At 52.6% G+C, this 21,274-nt stretch overlaps 1 protein-coding gene across 6 annotated transcripts in view; it reads left to right on the top strand.

The window, feature by feature from the left end:
- The window catches only part of GTF2IRD1 (GTF2I repeat domain containing 1), a 95,438-nt gene extending 83,036 nt beyond the window's left edge, over positions 1–12,402 (top strand). For all 6 annotated transcript variants that reach the window (XM_064478609.1, XM_064478610.1, XM_031432752.2 and 3 more), the window contains 5 exons: positions 5,082–5,159; positions 6,698–6,890; positions 8,745–8,782; positions 10,962–11,098; positions 12,166–12,402. In XM_064478609.1, coding sequence (XP_064334679.1) covers positions 5,082–5,159; positions 6,698–6,890; positions 8,745–8,782; positions 10,962–11,098; positions 12,166–12,234 — 515 coding nt within the window. In that variant the 3' untranslated portion in view covers positions 12,235–12,402. The remainder of the gene's footprint in view (positions 1–5,081; positions 5,160–6,697; positions 6,891–8,744; positions 8,783–10,961; positions 11,099–12,165) is intronic.
- The last annotated feature ends 8,872 nt before the right edge of the window (positions 12,403–21,274 follow it).

Raw genomic sequence — 21,274 nt, 5'->3', positions numbered from 1 at the left:
TTCATTAATTCTTAACATTGTTCCAGGTTCCCTCCCTCCCTTTGTGTCTCTCCCACACACACAGACCCCACCCCATTTATTTCTGTCTCTCTCTTGTCTCTTTCTCTGTTTGAAGTCAGTTGCCAACATCCTGACTTTTCATGCCTAAATATTTCAACACACATCTCCCACGTCTCCCCAGAACAATGCTGTTCTTTTACATTATCCACAATACCATTGTAACACTCAACGGAACTCACTGACTCCCTATCATCTCATAGACAGTCTGCATTCAGATTCCCAGAACTGTTTCTGATGGCTGTTGTCCCTCGTGATTTAATCCCTTCCCACAGGTTGACTTCTTTTAATATGTCTTTTGCATGTAATACTCGCCTAAACCAAAATTGTTTCATTTTGCTTTTTTTGTTTGTTTGTTTAAAACTGAGATACCCTATTGTAGCTAGACCTGGACTTGCTTCTGTCCCTTAACAATCATTTTCAGGGCCCTGTAATATTCCGTTGAGTTTACTAGACCACTGACTGGTCTGTCCATCTCCTGTCCTAGGCCTTTTGGGTTCCCTCCACCATCTTGCTATTTATTACTAAGCATGCTGTTAGCATGCTTGAGCATGTTTTCTTGGGCACATGTACCAAAGTTTCTCTTGGGTACATGAGATCACGGGCTCAGGCAAGGGTTTCCTCACCCCACTGCAGCACAGCAATCCCCTTCTCTCTGAGCCTCGGTTTCGCCATCTGTAAAACAGAGATGACGGAATTCCTGCTTCCCCTATGTGCAGGCCCTGGAAGGGGTTAAGAGGTGAACTGAGGGCACCCTTTTATCCTGGTGAAGCTCTGGTGCCAGGAAAGGGAGCTATTGTGCAAATCACAGGGCCCCAGGGAGGGCTGAGCAGCCCCTGCTCCCTGTACAAGGCAGCTACCCCGCCAAGGCGGGGCACCTGTGGACATCCACCCTCTGTTCTCTGTAGAGCCAGACCCACCCGGGTCTTCTCTAGGCCTGGATCGCCCGGCCCAAGCCTGGTAGAGAGGGGAGGGGAGGAATCTTTCCCTCACCCTCCCAGGAGATCTGGTCTCTCCCGGCTGAGCAGCCCTTCCTCACTGCTGGCTGCCTCTGGGCCGTTTTTTATCATGATTATCAGCAGACAGTCACCCACCTGGGCTGGGGACCTCCAGCTAAGCGGGCTGTTCAGGGCTCTTGTACTTTGCCCCAGGACAAGGCTGTGGGGCCACCCCAGGCATCACCCCAAGATGACTGGCTTAAAATTGTGTACATAGCATGGCTGTGATTTAATAAGCTTGGTTGCTTTCTTTCCCCAGGCAAAATTCAGTTAATCCCCAGGCTAACAGACAGTAGATTAGAAATGACAAGATGAGAGCTTCTAGGGCAGACAACAGTGAGACAGGAGGCCAGAGAACTGGAAAAACAGGAAGAGGGGGGAGAAATGCTGGCCCTGGGTGGTGCAGGACAGGTCACTGCTGCTGGGGCAAGTTCAACAGCACTTTCTGGATGGCCCTGGGGGACAGGTCATGAGGGTGACCCCCTGCCCCCAACTGTGTCCTTAATAAGAACTGCGTACTTGATGCATTTTAAAAAATGTTCTCCCCAGAAGTAGGAAAGCAAACCCAGGGACTTAAGAGAACAAAATTCCATTACCTGGATACATCTCATAGGTAAAATTTCATTTCCTGAGACTACACACAATACGGAGGCATCGATCTAATAATAGCATCGGTGATAACTTGACTTTGAGACCGTAAACTTTTTTTATATGTGATGTCATTGGATCCATCGCAACAAACCAGAATTCCCATTTGAGGGATGTGGCAACTGAGGCCCAGAGAGGCTGAGTGATTTCTCAAGCACCACATAGCATTAGAGTTACAATGAGATTGCCTTGCAATCTGCTGGGCCAGGGATGTTCCCTGTCACTGGCCCTGGGGACCCCCTTTCTGCCCACTGTATAGAGGCATTCAAGTAGATACATTGAGGGTACCCACACTCCACACTGAACCCTTGACATTTCCAAATGGAGAACCTGAAATGTTTGCAGCCATTGGTGTCCTGACAGCCAGCCTGGGTTCAGAGAAGCTCAGGCAGGTCCCCCAGAAAAGAACAGTAATAACTAACTGGCCTTAGGCCATGCCAGGCACAGGCACAGCGTCCTCACCTCGTCCTCACGGCAGCTCCCTGTGGTCGTCCTCACTACTTTCCAAACGAGGAGATTCGGTGGTTGCCCGAGGTCACAAGCTAATGCCAGAGCCAAGATGAGAAACCAGACAGGCTTCAGAGCGGGTGGTCTTAACTCCCAGCAACAGGGCTGAGCTCCGGAGTCTGGGAAGGACCACTGGGTTTAAGGCCAAGGCCCCACAGGCCTGAATAATTGTCCCCCAACCACTACCACGTTCTCATGTTTTCTGAGGTGGTTTCCTGAGCCTTGTTTTGCCCACGAGCAGACCAGACTCAGAGGTGGTGGATGCCTGGGCTGCCCTGCCCCATCCTAGACTGGGACAGCCACCTCCCACAGCCGTCCTCGGGGAGCTCCCTAGTGACCACAGGCCTGGCCACCCCCTCTCCAGACAGTGGGTGTGTGACAGTGGTGGCAGGAGCCTGGCTCTGTCTGGAAGGAGTCTCATGACCCAGCCACCGCCTGCCAAGAGGCCCCCTTGACTAGGCCGCCAGGCTAGCAGAGGGCATGTCTTCCCTCCCCAACATCGAGGCCAACCGGGACGCGGGGGCCAGCTGTAGACAGTGGCTTCCATTCATGTTAGGGGAGGCCGGCTCCGTCCTGGGCACCTCCGAGCCCTGACTCGCCTGTGTTCAGATGGACACGTTGCCTTCTCCCCACGTGGAGCCAGAGGGCTGGGGACAGAGCTAGGGGGGTGCCAGGGGGCTCCGCCTGGGGTTCAGGTTCATCTCCTGGAAAGTGGGTCACTCCTTTGCCCTCACGGCCTGAAGAGCAGCCTTCAGTTTCCACTGAGAACACCAGAGGCTAACCTGGCCTACTTCATTCAAAAACTAGCACTTTAAGAAAAGTGGAACTCCCTTCCTCCAAATTAAGTAAAAACAAAAAGGCGGGGGAGAAGCCAGGAGCTGCTAGGGAAAAACATTATCCTCTCAAAGGCCCAACGCAGAGCCTGGAGGACCAGGAGGACGCATGTCCCGGGCCTGGCAGCCTGCACGTGGGGCGTGCTGGGTGCGCAGCCCCCCATCACGTTCAGGACACTTCCCACGGGTGCCCCCAGCATCCCTCAGGCAGCCCAGGTCCCACTTTCCTGACATTTAATTGCTGCCACAGTTTGCTAGCTAGGGCCCACCCATGTGCTCTTCCTGTTGGCTGCCCCATGCTGCCACCTCTCCCTGTCAGCTGCAGCTTGGTTTGGGGGCGCTTCCCCCACCCCGCAGATCAAGCAGGATGTAGGAGAGGGGAAATTTTCCACGTCCACTAACATGTTGAGCTCCCACAGGATGCCTGGAGCCCCAGCATGCAGATGAGGCTTCGTCCCATGGGGCATTTGGGGGCGGCCTGGCTGTCGCCTCCTCTGGGAAGCCCTCCCTGATCCCCGGCTGGGTTGGGGTCCCTCCCATGTGCTTTCATGGGCTGTGCACTGACATTTAGCAGTGCCCAAGGTGGGGACACAGGAGGAGGACATTATCTGGGATGCCTGACCTGGGCGGTGTCTTATGAAGCACCCAGGTGGCTGGTTGGCCGTGGTTGAAGGGAGAGATTCAGAAACCCCACGATATGGCAGATCTAGATTTCAGAGGCAGGAGTGCGGGCACGAAGGGGACCAGACAAGGGACCATGGGGAAGTGGGTGAAAGAGGAGGGGCGGCAGGCAGTGCGGGGAGCTCTCTGGCTGCGGGGTGACCCCCAGACTGGGAACGGAGGCTCCTCCCAGTGGTGGGGCCTGGGGAGGGCTGGGCCTCCTGGCCTGGGTGTGATGTGCCAGTGGAGACAGCAGACAGTGGACTTAGAAGTGGCTCAGAGCCCCCGCCTGGGAGACACAGTTGGCCTCCTAAATGGAACCAAGTTCTGTGAGATTTTCCAGATTAAAACAGGAGGGTTTGTTTTTCTCCACAAACCCATTCTGTCTGTTCTGCCCTCATCGCCCAGGCCCTGGCTCCCTGCCTGCCTCCAGCTCCACTCCCCACCCCCGCCCCAGAGGCCCAGCCAGTGTGGTTACTGTGCGAGGGTGCCCTGGCCCTTCCTGGAACTCCAGCTCCCTCCGCACCCAGGCCACAAGCCCACAGGCTGCCCTGCCCCACCCACCCCTTATCCATCCCATCCACTCCTGGGCCTCCCACTTCCCGCCTCTCCCCTCTCCCCAGCCCAGCCCAGGCCATGAACCTGGGGCTCCACTGACCCCAGCTGTTCTCCCAAGGAGAGGGGTGAGGGGAGCTCACGGTCCAAGCAGGAGGTGCCCACGAAGGGCTGCCCTGGACACTGGGCAGGAAGCAGCCCCCGCATTCCCAAAACTTGCCTGTCTCCCTGGTCACAGGCCTGGGTGCTCTTGGTCCGCAAGGCAGCCGGATCTGACAGCCACGTCCAGCATACCATGACCTTTCACCCTTCAGTGCCCACATACAGGCCAGTGCTGCATCTGGTGCCTTTTCCCTCCCCAACCCCATCTGTCACAAACCCCTTCCTGCCTTCCAAGAGACCGCAGTTGCATCCTGCTCTCCCAGAGGGTCTCCTCAGACTCGCACAGACGGGGTAGGCACCCCTGTTCATGCTCCACATCTCCTCGGAGGTGTCCCCTGTGGAACTTCTGGCTGGGCGCTGTGACTGGGTGCCACCCCCACCCTGGTAGGCTGTGAGTTCCTGGGAGGAGGCTCTTCACCTCCCTCTCCTCGGGTGCTCCATGCCTGACATGGAGTCCTGTGCTGGGGAAGCTGTTCAGAGAATGTGGGATAGATGGATGGATGTACAGGTAGAGCTGAAGCCAGAAGTGGAGTGGGCTGGCTCTGGAGAGACTGTGCCAGCAGGAGAGGGTCTGGGACACTACGTGGGAGACAGAGCAGGTACAGTGGCCCAGCTGTGCCGACCCTCACACACACCCCCCCCCCCCGTCTTCTTCTCGTAGATGAAGATGATGCCAACAGACTAGGGGAGAAAGTGATCCTCCGGGAGCAGGTGAAGGAGCTCTTCAACGAGAAATACGGTCAGTGCCCGGTGGGGGAGGGCAGGGTCTGGGGGGCAGCCTTCCTTGGGGCCCCCCCTTGCAGCTAGCCTGGCCGCCACTTGCCCCCAGCAGGCCTGCCCGCTCCCTGGGGACATAGTTGCCCTACCCGTGACTGATGAGAGCTGATCCCTCATTCTCCCCGTCCAAGAAAGGGGAAAAAAACCCTCTCTGTGGTGCACACAGCAGAGACGGTGGTCAGCATTTCTGCTCTTCTAGGGCTGGGCTGTGTGGCAGAGGCCATGGCCCACGGCCAAGTGCTTGTTCATGCAGACACTTGTCTGTCCAACATGCACTCAGCCCTGAGGATTCTGGAGGCTGGAGTCTGATCCCACCATCGGGGGCTCAGTCTGCAGAGGGAGGTGGACATGGAATGGGTGAGCGGTGCCAGGCCGTGCTGAAGGCATCCAGGTGCCAGGGCGGAACCCAGGATGGCACGGTGGATGATAGGTTACTGCTGATGGAGCGCTTTCTAGATGACTGCATGCCCGGCTGTGCTAGGTGCTCTACATACATTCATTTGTGATGAATTTAGTGGTATTATCTCCACTTTGTATTGTAGTAGAAGACAGTAAAAAAAAAAAAAAAAAAAAGGAATTTCAGAGAGTGACAGAGGAAAATGGAGAAGTGTGGTGAGGAGTGGTGGGGGTGAAAGGGGGTAGCCATGCCTGTCTGGATCAGTGAACAAGAAAGCGCCTTGGAAGAAGGGACATTGAATGTCAGGAGGGGACAAGCATGAGAGGGAAGCTTGCCAGGCGGAGGGAACAGCTCAGTGTCTGGGGACTGGGGAGGGAGAAGGCTGCAGGGCCAGGAGCGGGAGCCAGCAGGCCGGGCGGAGGAGGCTCCCCGAGAGCTGGGAGAGGCAGGCCAGCCAGGACTTGGGCCCCAGGAGTTGGGGTTTCATTTTTGAGAGTAACGGGAAGTGACTCTGCTTGTGGTTTGCGGTGTCTTTTTCACTTTTTATTTTGGAGTCAGTTTTCAAACATACACAAAAGCAGAGAGAATGACACGGTGACCCACCATGTAACCCAAACCCAGCTTCTGTGCTTCTGTGCTTCCCTGCATTTTGCCAGTCTTGTTTCATCCATTTCTGCGGGCACACTGTGAGCACTGTAGCACTTTAAAACAAATCTAAGACATCCTGTCATGTCCTCCATCAATACCTAAGTAAAGACTTTTTATTTTTTCTAACACAATAGGAGTAGATTTTAAGCAGACGTCAGGTCCTCATTTGTCAGGTCCAGGCGTGCACACTTAAATCGTTCCACCAGGTGTGTGTGAAAATACCTGTTCCATTATCAGCGTTAAATACTGGTTTTATTGGGGGGGTTTTTTAGGTATTGGATTTTTAGTTTTACTAATTGGATTTTAAAAACAAAGTGGTGTGTGTGTGTTGACTTGTAAACTCTCTGTGGTCTGGTGGCTACTAAGCAGGGCTGTGCTGGGTCCCAGCCCTTCCCCAGAGAGCTTGGCTTTGACATGGGACATCTTCCCTTGCCCTGACCCCCTGTTCCCTCTAGGTGAGGCGCTGGGCCTGAACCGGCCTGTGCTGGTCCCTTACAAACTGATCCGGGACAGCCCGGATGCCGTCGAGGTCACAGGCCTCCCTGATGACATCCCCTTCCGGAACCCCAACACGTACGACATACACCGGCTGGAGAAGATCCTGAAGGCCCGGGAGCACGTCCGTATGGTCATCATCAACCAGCTCCAGTGAGTGCCCCTGGCACCTGCACTGGGGTGGGCAGAGTGGGCGGGGCCGTGGGAGAGGGTGCTGCTTGGATTGGAAGGGGGAACGCCCAGAGCAGGCCCAGCCAGGAGTTGGAGAGAGAGACAGAGAGAAAAGGAGAGAGAGGGACCTTTCCCTTGCACAGAATCCAGGACATGGGCTAGCTTAACACTCTCCCCTTAAAGATTGGGAAACTGAGACCCAGAGTGAGGAAAGGGACAGCGTAAGTCCCTGTAGGTCAGCCGGACCCCTGGACCCAGGTATCTTAGTCCGTTCAGGCTCCTGGAACAGAAGGCCACAGACCGGGTATGTAAATAACAGAGGTTTATTTCTGACAGTTCTGGAGACGGACTGGGAAGTCCAAGATCAAGGCTCCAGCAGACTTGGTGTCTGATGAGGCCCTCTTCCTGGCTCACAGGTGGCCCTCTTCTTGCTGTGTCCTCACGGGGTGGAAGGGACTAGGGGGCAACCTGAGGCCTCTTTCATACGGGCACGAATCCCCTTCAGGAGGGCACCACCCTCCTGACCTAATCGCCTCCCAAAGGCCCCACCAACAAATACCATCACATTGTGGATTAGGTTTCAACATCTGAATTTTGGGGGGACACAAGCATTCAGTCTATAGCACCAGGTGTCCTGATTCCAACCCCTTTCAACTGAAACACACAGCCTCAACATTCATGGGTATTTGTTTATTTTTTCAATTCTAATTAAATTTTACTTTTTCTGACAATATTGTTCATTTTTACCTATTTTACTGTTATTTAGAAAATAACAGTAATTCATTTATTCCCACCACCCAGAGATAACTACTGTCCGTATTTTACCAAATATTCTTACAGTGTTTTTTAAAAATAGACAGTAGTTTATTTGATTATTTTTGGATTTAGAAACAATATACACAGCAAACTTGGGAAATACCAAAAGGTAGAAGAAAAGAAGATAACTCATAACCCTCTCATGCAGACGTAACACCGGTGGTGCATTTCTTTCTTACTTTTTCCCCTACCTGTATTTTCTTTTCAATTTTACACTGGATGTTTTAACATTAAAATAATATTTGCATGTGTCTGAAAAAAATTAAGTTATTCAGCAGGGTCTCAAATGAAAAGGAGAGGCTTCCTTCCCTTCCCATCTACAGTCTACCCCCTGAAGTAACTTCCAGAAAAACAGGAGAGAATGCGCACCCCACGTAGGCTTGCCTCCCAGAGAGAAGCACCAAAGATACTCTGGGGTTTTCCACCTGCATTTCCACTTTCCTTTTGATGCCTATTAGATACACATTTTGAAAAAGGAAACAGATCAAACAGTATTTATCTGTAGACAGTAAAACTTGCTGTTCCCTCTCTGGCAGTCCTGTGTGTATTTGACCACTGTCCGCGTGCATGAGGACTCCCTTTAATGACTGTTGAGAATGGACCATAATGTCCTCTACTGGTGGACATTTAGGCTGCATCTAATTTTAGGGGGCATGGTTCATATAATAATGCTGCAAGTGAAATAATAAAAAGTGAAAGATATCTTAAAAATACTATTGTCTCAAATATCCATTTACATAAATCTAGGTACACGCTTTTGATCACTTGGTCAGACAACATCCTCACTTTCTAGATGAAAGCAGGCCCAGAGGGGCGACCTGCCTGGCAAGGCACTGGCAGCGCCAGACTGGCAGTTGTCTGCCTGCTCTGGGCAGGGATGCTGACCGTTTTCATCCGGGTTTTACCTGGCTAATGGCAGTCTCTCATCTAACAAGAGATGTCACCCGTATTCAGGGAGCAGGCGAGAAGGAGGAGGGTAACCTCATTTTCTGACTGCGACCTCATTTCTTTCTTTTTTAGACCTTTTGCAGAAATCTGCAACGACACCAAGGTGCCAGGTAAGTTGGAGGCTAAAGAGACCACCCTTCTGCCTCTCGGGGACCAGAGTCTATGGATAGGTCTAGTCCAGGTGGCACGCAATAGGCGGCTGACCACCGAGACCAGTACCTCCAGAGGGAACCTGAAGCCTCCATCTGCAGGGCCAGTACCCCCAGAAGGCCCCAGGAAGCCTGCAGGGGCCCTTCAGAGGGGCCCTGCCTCAGATGGCTGAGTGTGTCAGATCAGCTAGAGAGGATGAGGGACAAGCAGGAACCAGCAGGAGGGGACGTCAGGTAGGATGGTGGAAGCCACTTGGAGAGGCGGGAGGGTGACATGTGGCCAGCAGGGGTGAGGCAGGCGGATGCTGTGTCAAACTGGCTGGGCCCACCTCGATTTTGCCTGCATTTGTAGGGCAACCCCTGCATCAGACCCCGGTCTTCTAGAACATTTTAGGGCACAGGAACCTGGTAGACTGTGATTCTGACTAAGAACACATGCCACAGTACTGGAAAGGGTGGGCCCCTATGATTGGGAGGTGCACCTTTGATTAAGAAACACTGATCTAGTCCCACCCTTCACTGTGCAGCTGGGAAACTGAGGCCCAGGGAGGGGAAGGGACTTGCCAAGGTCACAGGGTGAGTTGGTGGCCACCCAGAGCCTGGTGTCAGGACCATCCGAATCACAGGCCACCGTGGACTCCTGGCCCCAACATGGCTGCTCAGTGGGGACAGTGACAGAATTCAGCAAGGCTGCCCCACCCTGGCCTGAGACCCGAGACCCCCAAACCCCAGATAGGTCCAGGTTTACCTGGAACTCCACAGCTTGAGGTGGCACAGCCCAACCAGAAGCCGCCACATCTTGTGTGCTGATGGCAAGGCATGGCATTAGGCGCTCGGGGTATGGAGGGGACTGGGTTTGGGAGCTGCTCCCAAGTCAAAGGCAGACACACAGAAGGGCACATGGGGGCCTCAGGGAGGAGCGTTTGGGAAAAATTATCAGGGACTGGATACCATCACTTACACGCACCCCACTCCTACACCATGGCCATCTTTGAGGTCTTACCGTGACCCCAGGGTGGCCACAGCCCTGAGCCAGCACCTCTGACTCCTTTTGCATGTGAAGCCCCCACAAAAATCCCTCCTTCCTGGCTTCAGAGTCTTCTATTTCCCAGGATCTATTTATACCACATCACAGACCCCAGGCTCTGGTTTTTCTTCACCAACTAAACAAACAGTTGTCCCTGGGCCAGCCTGCCTTCACTCTGTGTCATTAAGACCCTTCCGGGTGCTGTGTCAGGTTTCTGCTCAGTCACCCGTCCCTTCGCTCAGTCAAGCCCCAAACCCCTTATGTAGCAGACAGTCGCAAATCTTTTTGTAAGTCTTATTTATTCACATCAGTTTAATTCAGCAGCAGCACAACACCTGCTGAGTCCTGCTCTGTGCCGGGCTTGGTCCTGGGCTCTTTCATACACATAATCACCTTGGAGTCTCACATCACAGAGGTTCCCCCTTTTGGCTCAGAGAGGTTAAGCCATTTCCCAGGGTCCCACACAAGTAAGTGGCAGCAGCTTGAACTTAGGACTTCTGGCTCTAAACCAGGGTTTCTTTCCATTGGGACATGACTTGTCCCCTAGTACCTGTGACCCGTCATCTGTCAGGTCTGGGTCATCACACATCCGTGCTAAGAGTAGCCGCAATACGGTACTAGTTCTCAGTTTCTGAGTATTTCCTGGGGGCCGGGTGCAGTATCTCATGGGACCATCCCAGCAATCCCGCAGGACCTTACTCACATTTTACTTGTGATGAAATGAAGGCACAGGGCCATTAAGTGACTCTCCCCAAGGCCCAAGGCCCTGCAGCTCCGAGTCTAGGAGTTCTGGGGCGGCCTGGGCCCCGCAGGCTGGATGGTGTGGAGAGGGTATAAGGAGACCCCGGGCCCGAGCCGAGCCTCCTGGCGGGGAGAGGCTGTAGTGTTAGCAGAGCAGACAGGTAAGCGGGAGCAGGAGGCTGGGTGAGCGGGGCATGGGGCCTGGTTAGGGAAGGAGGCTGGAGAGACAGGCCTCAGCTGCTGGTGGGTCGAGAGCCTTGAGTGCTGAGAAGGGGACTTCAAACCTGAGAACAAAGGCCTTCTCTGGGGGGGTCGGGAGGCCGAGACCCAATGGCCCCAGCATCCAGCGTCAGCAGCCCTTTCTCCCACCAGCCAAAGACAGCAGCATTCCCAAGCGCAAGAGAAAGCGGGTCTCCGAAGGGAACTCCGTCTCCTCTTCCTCCTCGTCTTCCTCTTCCTCCTCCTCTAACCCGGAGTCAGTGGCATCCACCAACCAGATCTCACTCGTGGTAAAGTTGCACAGACCTGGACCTGACTCTGGCCTTCACCCGGCACGCGGGCAGGGTCATCTATCCTGGGACATGGGTCTGGGGTGCAGGGGGACGCTGGGCACTGAGTGTGGTCTGCACACACATCTGCCTGCCCTACCTATGTGATGGTCCACCTCCTCTCCCCTCATCGGATGCTCACAGGCACCCGGGGAGGGAGCTTACATCCTCGCCGTGCAGATGGGCCAGCTGGGGCCTGAGAGGGAGGGCACCTGACTACCCAACCCGGCAGGGCCCCCTGTGACTCCCAGGTTCCTGGAGCAGACCAATGCTAGACTAATCTCTGTGCTCACATCACATGCTGTAAGCCACAACCCTGTGAGATGTGGGTGTTACTCGCAGTATGAAGGCAAGAAAAACGAGGGTCGGAGGCCACCTGACTCTGCTGGCCAGTGGTGGATGGAGACCCCACCTCCCAAGCTCCACCTGTTCTCCCACGAGGCTGGTTTTTTCTCTCCCACCCAGGAGGAAGACCTCATTAAGGGCACACACTTGAGGGGTCTTTCCAATCTCAAAATATTAGCTTTGAAATCCCAAGTCCAAATGGGGAAAATATCGGAACACAGTTGAAAATGATTTTAGGATTCCTTTATCCTTGGACCCCTTCCTGGAAGACTCTGAAGCTCACACTTTGCCTTTATCCCTGCCTGGGTGCTCACAGAGCGTCACTAGCTTCTCCCGCTGCCCAGAGACATGGCAGCTTCTTTGGAACATGAGGCCTAGAGGGGGCTGGGATTATGGGAGTGAGCGCCTGTTCTAAGCCAATCCCCAGTTCCCTCCAGCCCCCATGTCTGGCCCACATGGTTAGCCCCTAGGACACGGGGGTAACAGGTCAGAAGGCTCCAGCCCAGGCCCCAAGGCCGCTGGTGAACTGCATGACCATGGAGGGCACATCCCCTCTCTGGGCCTTCCACAGCCTTAAAATAAATAGAATCTGAGGAAGCCCTTCAGAAAGCAGAGCTGTGTTCTGGTGGTCTCTCCGCGTCGCCTGGAGCCCTAACCCGGACTGTCTGTCCCCCTCTCTCTAGCAGTGGCCAATGTACATGGTGGACTATGCCGGCCTGAACGTGCAGCTCCCGGGACCTCTGAACTACTAGACCTCAGTGCTGAAGCAGGACCTCACTCAGAAAGACTAAAGGAAATGTAATTTATGTACAAAGTGTATATTCGGATATGTATCGATGCCTTTTAGTTTTTCCAATGATTTTTACACTATATTCCTGCCACCAAGGCCTTTTTAAATAAGTAAAAAAAAAAAAAAAAAAAGCATTGCCTTTGTTCTTAACTGTCACTTGTTCTCCTTGTTCTCATTTGTGGCATTAGCTGTCACTGGAATGAAGTCAGGAAACCCACCCAGGTGGCCTGCCAAGGCTTCCTTCCTTGCCAAAGCAGAAGCGGTGTCCGTGACCACTGGGCCCTGGGTACAGACCTCACACGTTTTTCTGCTGCTGGGGCCATGAGACCTCAGGATGAGGAACCAGGGACGGTGACGTGCCTGGACGACCCCCTGGCCTCTGGGAGCATGTGGTGTGGGAGGGGGCCATCTTGTCTTGGCCTCAACAATAACTCAGGTGAAGTCAAAGTCAAGTGTAAATCAAGTATGGAATCTCCGTAACTGGAGGGAAGGCATCTTAGAGCAGAGCTCTGGGTTGGGCCTGGAGGGAAGGGGTGAATAGAACTGAGGTATTTAAGCAGCAGAGTGGCTGGTCACAGCTGCGTCTGAGAAAGACCACTTTGGTGGCAGGTAGAAAGGTGAAGGAAGGGAAGAGACCAGAGGCAGAAAGAAAGTCAAAAGGGCCTGGTAATCGTCCTGGCCGGGCACATGGTGGCCGCTCATTCAGTCCCAGGGTGTGTGGGCCGAGCATCCTGACAGGGAAGGGCACGGTGCCCAGGAAGCACAAGGCAGGGCGACTTTCCCAGTACAGAATCAGGGAACAGTCCTTGAAAGGGAGAGGGTATAGCTCAGTGGCAGAGTGCCTGCTTAGCACGCACAAGGTCCTGGGTTCATTCCCCAGCACCTCCATTGAAAAAAGAAGATAGAGCAGTTTTTTCAAAATAAAGGTGAACTTTAATTAAAAAAAAGGAAGAAAGTACTGCAGGAAATGGTCCTTGAAGCTGAGACCTGAACATGTTAGGAGCTGGCGGGACAACGGGGCAGGGTGGTGTTCTAGGGGTAAGGCTGCAAGTGCAAAGGGCACGGGGGCTGGACTAAGTACTTGGGCTTTCCAGAAAAAAGGGGTCGCTGGAGCAGAGGGTGTGAGGAGAGTGACGGGAGGTGGGATGGAGAGGTAGGTGAGGGCATCAGCAAGCTGTCCTGCATGTGGTGCTGCAATGAAGGGGTGAAGGGGGTTGCCTGGCTTCTGCCGGCCCAGGCTTGCACCCTGGGGCCTCTTTGCATTCTTTTTCTCACTGGCCCTGGTGGAAGACCTTGTGGGTTGGGCAAAGGTGATGGAGGATGGTGGTGAGAATCACAGCACAGAGTACCAGGGGAGAACCAAGACCAGATCTGCATTTTGGAAAGGTCTGCCTTCCTGCAGAGAGTAAACACCAGAGGAGAGGAGAAGCTGGAGGCCACATGGGAGGTGCCTGCAGCTGTTCCAACCAGGACTGGCAGTGGTTTAGGCCAGGTGGAGAGTAACAAGGAGGTCAGCCAACAGGACTTGGAGGTCAATTGGACGCCAGTGCTGGGGCGTGGAGTGGTCAGGGTGACCGCAGGGTCCAGCCAAGGCGCAGTAGGCTTGGAGGAACTGAGTCCTGGGTCAACTAAGTACACGATCCAAATAGTCCAAGAGATTCTGCCAGCCCTCTGGGGCAGCCTGGTGCCCAAAGCTGTGAGGGAAGGCCCTGTACCAGTCTTCCAGACTCTGCTTCCTCCTGGAAAGATGCAAGAAGCCAGAAACCACAAGCTTGGCAGGCCGCACCCAAACTCTTCCCCTCTCTGCTGGTACCACCACCTCCCTACCACATCCCAGTGGCCCCAGGACCTACCAGGGCCCTCCACTCCATCCTCAGATCACAGGCCCTGGGCCCAGCTGGCCTTTAATTTCCAGGATCAAGGAGCGGCGACCCCCCCATATTGACCCCCGCCCTCAAAGCATAAACCGCCAAGGAGTTCAAGGACAGCGTTGCAGCTGCCACTTTGCCCCACTTTCCTGGCACCCAGCCTTCCCCCATCTAATCCTGTTTCTCCTTGGATTAAAAACGCCCACTGCTTCCCCTCCCCCGCAGCACTGAGTGCAAACTTCTCGCCCTCCCGGTCTGTCCCCCTCCTCTGCCTCTCTTTCCATCTATCTGTCCCCTTTCTTCCCCACGGCAGCCACCGGGCAGTGAGGGGCTGCAGCCTAGGCACCGGCCTCCTGGAGGCCGGCCTGGGGCCTTTGCCCACCTGCCGCCCCCGCTGCTCGCCCGGCGGCCGGCTGGCGCCTCTCGGTTGTCTAGACCGGCCCGGGCCGTCCCCGCCCCCGCGCTCCGAGCTGCTGCCAGAGCCGGAAGCGGCTCCTGCCCGGGCGGGGCGGGCGGGGTAGCTCAGCCGGCTCCGCGTGCGCGAAGGTGCCCGCCGGCGGCTGCGCGGAGAGGCGGGGGGCTCCGGGGAAGGGCTAGGGAGCCCCGATGCTCTGCGGTCTGCAGAGCCTCTGCATTTGTCATCTTTCCGACGGACGCGTGCAAATAGGTGGGTGGGTGCAGCAACCCCTCCCGCCTTGGTTCCCGACCTTATTCTGTAAATGCATAAGGGGGACACCCCCTCCTAAGTAAGAGCCTTTGAACCAGAAGATGGCCTATGTCCTTTTTCCCTCTTGTTCCCGGGAGCTCTAGGCTTTGCAAAGTACAAGATGTGCTTGGGGGCAGCTAACCACCACCCTCCACCCCGCGCCTGCTCGCTTTGCCCACAGGGCGCCCGCCCAGCCCCTGATCCGCTGGGGATGTCTTACCAAGTATGTCCTCCCCAACAGGCCCTGCTTTCTGCAGAACAGCCCAGATGCTGTTTATGCAACCTCTCCAGAATCTCAGTGTACTGTACTTTTTAAAGTGATTTGATTCAAAGCCCTCATTCTTTAATTAAACTTCATTTAGCTGCCATCTGTCTGAGTTCAAAATTGGCTTCGTGTTTTGCAACTCTAAATGAGAATTGTTATTGGATTTGTAAACACATGCACCAAAAAAAAAAAAATCGCAAAACGCTTGCAAAAGTAATAAATGAGGAATGTGCAGAAGGAATGTTAGGAGCTGCATCTTAAACGTTCTAATTGCTGGGGAATGTATTCTGGTGGGTACATAATCATTTTATATACAAATCTTTGTATAGAAATCTGGTATCAATCAAAAGATCGAGATTATAGAAAATGCTGGAATTATATCTGACTGAAAACAGTAATAAAGCAATAGTCAGAGCAGGGACAAAGAGAGGGTGGGGCGGGAGGCAAGGAGCGGCGGCAGCTCTCCTGCACCTGCTCACCTGCAGCCAGCCTCCCTCACCTGCCCAGCTGCCTCCCTTCTGCTAAAAAGAGGAGGGTGATTCTGAGCTGTCCTGGCAGGGTCTTCACAACAACCCCTCCAGATATCTTTTTTATAAGGAGCCAAAGCTTTATGAAGGGTCATCTGGTGACCTCCAAGGTCCAGGGTCTCCTCCCTCCCACTGGCCCTGGTAGAGAAGGAGAAAGGAAAGGCGGAGATGGATGGTAAGGCCTCTTTTAATCCTCCTGTCATGGTGAGATGAAAGATGAAGGCTCTTTGGGAAAATTATATTAAGGATTTTTTAATGGGGAAACTGAGGCTGGTGGTTTCAGGACTGGCAGCTCTTGTCGGTGACGTTTCTGGGCGATCGAGGTTGTAGGATGCAGAAGTGGAAATGTGGTACAAGTTGAGGTGTGGCTGAAAACAGGACCCCAAGACTCTACATGATCTGGCCTCTGCCCCGTGCTCCCCGATTTCATCCCCTGGGCCCTTCTGTCACGTGGTGCTGGGGGTCCTCTTTCATTTCCTCAGCACGGCCTTCCCTCCTTCCCAACTCACGTGGCAGCACCTTCCTGTTTTACCTGTCACCAAAATGTCACTGCAATGACCCCTCCTCAAAGGCCCCTCCAGACCACCCAGTCTAAAGCAAAGACCCTCCACCTCATAATTTTTAAATTTCATCTCCTTTATTAAAAAAAAAATCATGTTATCACTACACTCCTCTCCACAAGGAGCAGAAAATGAGCCTTTTAACTCCACATCCTCCTTCATAGTAATTCCAGTAAACTTGCCCCCTCCACCTACCGCACCCCTAGAATCCATCTATGGGGAACCGTGACAGGCGCCTCTGCCTGTTTTCCACCATTAAAGCCCACTTGCTTGATTTCTGGTCAACTGTCTGGACTCCAGAAGCCTGACGTTTCAATCTCAGTGTCCCTGAAACAGCCCACATAAGATGCAGGGAAAGGAGGCCAGGATAGACAGGGGGTGCGGGAGGAGGCTGCTACAAGGGGTACCGAAACACTCCGCCTTGCTTACCCCTGTGCCCAGAACAGGGAGATAACTACTGTAGACGAACTGTCTACAATGTCAGGACCGCTGGGTAAGACCTTTAGTGTGCACTGTTAATCCTCACAGCCCGCAAAGTAAATATTCTTTCTTCCTCTTACAGATGAAGAATTTAAGGTTCAGAAAGATCAAGGGCTGTATCTGGGGTTACACAATGAGAAAAAATTGAGCACCAAGCCAGGGTTCCAGGCGAGGGCTGCCTAACTCGGAGCACTGCCCCGGGGCGGGGGGTGTCCCCGCATGTAGCTGCTGCTCAAGCTCCGGCGTGGCCAGGGGTGGAAAAGCAGTGGGTGACCTCCGAAGGGAGGCGTTCTCTTCCGCTTTCCTCCTTGTTTGAAGAGCAACAGAGGTACATTCGGAAAAAAAAAAAAAAAAAAAAAAAAAAAAATGGATACCAGCCAGTTCAAGATTTGCCCAGAAAGGTTGCTAAGATACTACAGTTAGTCCAGAGGAGAGGGACATTAACAGGAGGTCACAGCTGGAAGGACAAGAGGGACACACACAAACGCTTATGCTCACACATATTTTTAACACTCTTCATTAGAGGTGTTGCAGACCCTAATTCTAGCACAGTGCTGGGCTCAGATGTTGAGGTTGGCACCTGAGGAAGGGCCGCACAGAGGGCTGTCCTCGGCTGCAGCCCTGAACACGCCCATCCCTGCTGGCGCACAGCTCTGCTGGCCTGCGCTGCCCCGGGAGGAAGTCCTTGGGCCTCACTCCCACATCTGAAGCCCGGCCCCCAGCAACTGCTCCTTCTGTGTCTCCCAGTATGCCTTGGGCTCCAGCCAAGCATGTCCTCACTGTTCTCAGAACATTCTAGAGCCTCTCAGACCTCCACGCCTCTGCCCAGGCCTTCAGCCTGGCTGGCCCTTCCCCTTGCTTTGGCTTGACAAGAGTCTGCCCCGCTCTGTGGTCCAGCGGACAGGTCCTCTCTCTGTACCTTCTCCCCGGGCGGTCCCAGTGCAGCAGGTGCTCTTAGAAAACGTCATACAATGTGCTATTGTCCCTTGTAAAGGAGCTTATTGAACACCAGCTCCTAATATCTCCTAAATGTCCCTCAGCAAAAAGAATGTCCTTTTCTTCTCTGTCGCCTTCTGGACGTCATGATCTGAAGTCTGAGATACTAGCCTTCCTTGCTCAGGAAATCTGCTGTTCCTCTTGAAACCTCATTTTTTGTTTTTTGGTCCCCCACCTCCATGGTGTACGTTACATCCCCGTTGCTTATGTATTTTATAACTGGGAGTTTGTACCTTTGGACCACCTTCATCCAATTTGCTCATCCTCCACCCCCTGCCTCTGACAACCACCAGTCTGTCCTCTGTAGCTATAAGGCTTTTTTTTGTCGGTTTGTTTGTTCTTCTTTTAGATGCCATATAAGTGAAATCATGTGCTATTTGTCTTTCCCTGTCTGACTTATTTCGCTTAGCGTAATACCTCTAGGTCCATCCACACTGAGGCAAACGGCAAGATTTCATTCTTTTCTGAGTGATATGCCATTGTGTATATGCACCACATCTTTATCCATTCATCCATTAATGGACACTTAGGTGGCTTCAGTGTCATGACTCTTGTAAATAGTGTTGTAGTGAACACAGGGGTGCAGGTATCTTTCAAGTTACTGTTTTTTTCCCTTTAGATAAATACCCAGAATTGGAATTGCTGGATCGCACTGTAGTTCCATTTTTAATTTTTAGGTACCTCCATGCTGTTTTCCATAGAGGCTACGCTAATTTACATTCCCACCAACAATGCACGAGAGTTCCCTTTTCTCCACATCCTTGCCAGCATTTGTTATTTGTTGTCTTTTTGATAACAGCCTTTCTAACAGGTGTGAGGTGCTATCTCACTGTGGTTTTGATTTGCATTTCCCTGATGATCAGCGAGTTGCGCACCTCTTCATGTGCCTGTGGGCCATCTGTACATATTCTTTGGGAAAATGACTTTTGAGCTCCTCTGCCCATTTTTTAAACTGATTGTTTGTTTTTTGCTATTGAGTTGTGTGAGTTCTTTATATATTTTGGGTATTAACCTCTTATCAGCTATATGATTTGCAAATATTTTCTCCCATTCAGTAGGTTGTTGAAGCCTCATTTATTTTACTGTTTTTTCTAATTTTTTTGGTCTCTGACACTTTGTCCTTCCCCAAGAGTTCGCCCTGCTCTGCCCTCAGCCAGCCCTGCAGCTGCTCCCTTTGTTTCTGTTTCCTTTTCTTTCTCTCCTTTGCTGCTGCCCCACCTCCTACCAGAGGAGATATTCCAGGGCTCTGGGCAGGCTCACATACTTGCCTTGTTACCTGAGGGACTTCCTCTTCTCTAGGACCTCGGACATCCTCAGGGCCTAAGCACCTGGTTCCCCGGATCCCAGGGTTCCCCAGATCTCAACAAAAAGAATGGTTTAAAGTGAATCTGGACTACGGGCAGGGGCTCCAGAGGCTGGGGGAGTTGCCTGCTGTGTCTTCAGTAGATTTGTGAGCCTCTTGGGTTGGCTTGTAGGGCCAGGAGGCAGAGGTGACGAGAAAATGTCTTCCTGAAAGGCCATAAGCCCATTGAAGAGTCAATACACTGGCTTAGTCATTAAACAAGCACTCACGAAGAACCTGCCATGCACTTTGCCAAGAGCCCCTACATCCTGCTTCTGATGGACAAGAAGCAAGTAAACAGCCAACATGTGACTACAAAGGAAGACCAGAGCTGGGAAGGAAATGAACAAGGTGTGGGAACCAGGGCTGCGGTCTGCCAGGGAGGCGACAAGGATGAAGTTGAGTCCTTAATGGTCAGTAGGAGTCAGCCAAGCAAGGAGCAGAAGTGTTGCAGGAGCAGGGATGTTATAGCTCAGTGGCAGAGTGCTTGCCTAGCATGCACAAGGTCCTGGGGCTTGAACCCAGGACCTCCAATAAAATAAATAGATAAACCTAATTACCTCCCCCACAAAACAAACAAAAAACAAAAACAAATCCCACAAATAAATGGGAGGGAGATTAGAGGGCATCCATTCTAAAATCTGATCAGGTATTTAAAAAGGAAAAAAAAAATGGTGGTTTTTCAAGAAGTTAAACCTAGAAGTATCACATTTTGGTCTTGACCTGTGTTCCTGGTACCAGATCCTGAAGCCCTGGAGATTTCCTAAGTGCTAAGAGCAACAAAGATGTCTTTTGTTATTCATAACAAGCCCTTCAAACACACCTGAGTTTATGTTAATGAGGTGACTTTTGGCCCACCCTTAAGGAATGGGGGTGGTTGCCAGGTGAACCAACCTCTGGTTAGAGCTTTCAGCCCCACCCACTGAACTCTGAGGAGGAGAAAGGGGGCCACATTTGATTACTCACCAATTGCCAGTGATTTAATCAGTCTTGCCTACCTAATGAAACCTTCATAAAACTCCCTAACGCACAGGTTCAGAGAGCTTCCATGTGGGTGGACAAGAATGCATTCACGTGCCAGGAGGGTGGGACACCTCAGACTCCACCGGGACTGAAGTCCCCATACTCTGGACACTTCTGGACCTGGCCCTATGTACCTCTTCATCTGACTGTCATCCTTTGTAATAAGCTGGAAATCTAGTAAGCAAACTGTGAACCTGAGTTCTGTGAGCCACTCTAGCAAATGATTGAACCCAAGGAGGGGGTCGTGGAAACCTCCAATTTATAGCCGCTCCTTCAGAAGCACAGGTGACAACCTGGACTAGGATTGACATCCAAAGTGGGATCAGTCTTGTGGGATTGAGCCCTTAACCTGTGGCATCTGATACTGACTCCAGGCAGATAGCATTGAGTAAAATTGAGTAGAATTGTGGACCTACTCAGCTGGTATCCGAAAATTGCTCAGTGTGGGAAAACCCTCACACATTTGGTCACTGGAAGGACAAAAGCAAAAAACAAACAAAAAAAAAGTGGGATCTGAGTAACTCTCCATCTGAAGGAGGGAAAAGGAAATTCTATCTCCCTGGATCATGGGGATCCGTTTTCATGTCTGTGTCCAGCACATGCTCAGTGCTGGCCAGCTGCTCCTCTCCCAGGCCTGAGTCTGACACACAGAGATGTTCCTCAGGGCAAATGCAATGAATAAATGGGTGCTCGAGGCCACAGACACCAGCCTGGGAGCCCAGGGAGGCCCTGTCCCAGTCCAGGGTGACCTACAGGCAGTTGGTGGCTAAGCCAGGATTGGACTCAGGTGCCCCCTCCCAGCCTGGCTGTCTGTCTGGGGGCACCCATCTCAGGGCTCACTGTGGTTGGTCCCTCCACCCTCAGACCCTGTGGAGGGGCAGCTGTTGAGTCACAGGCATGCTCTCTTCACCAGCTTTTTCTTCTTTTTTTCTCTTCACTTTTGTTCTCTCTTCTCCCCTCTTTCCTTTCTGGGAAATCTGATTTGAACTTTGAAACCCGAGCCATGTTAAGATCAGGTTGCCAGATTGAGCAAATAAAAACACAGGATGCTCAGTTAACTGTGACTTTCAGATCAACAACAAATAATTCTTTAGTATGTGTCTATTCCGTACAATATTTGAGAAGGAACTTATACTAAAAAAAAAAAAAAGTGTTTCTTGTTGATCTGAAATTCAAATTGAACAGGGCTTTCTGTACTTTTCTGGCCACTCTACCTAAGGAGCCAGACTCTGTTA

Source organism: Camelus dromedarius, chromosome 24, assembly GCF_036321535.1.
Source record: "Camelus dromedarius isolate mCamDro1 chromosome 24, mCamDro1.pat, whole genome shotgun sequence".
NCBI classification, from domain to species: Eukaryota; Metazoa; Chordata; class Mammalia; order Artiodactyla; family Camelidae; genus Camelus; species Camelus dromedarius.
Note: the sequence above shows the minus strand (reverse complement) of the source record. Positions and strands in the feature narration are given on the sequence as shown.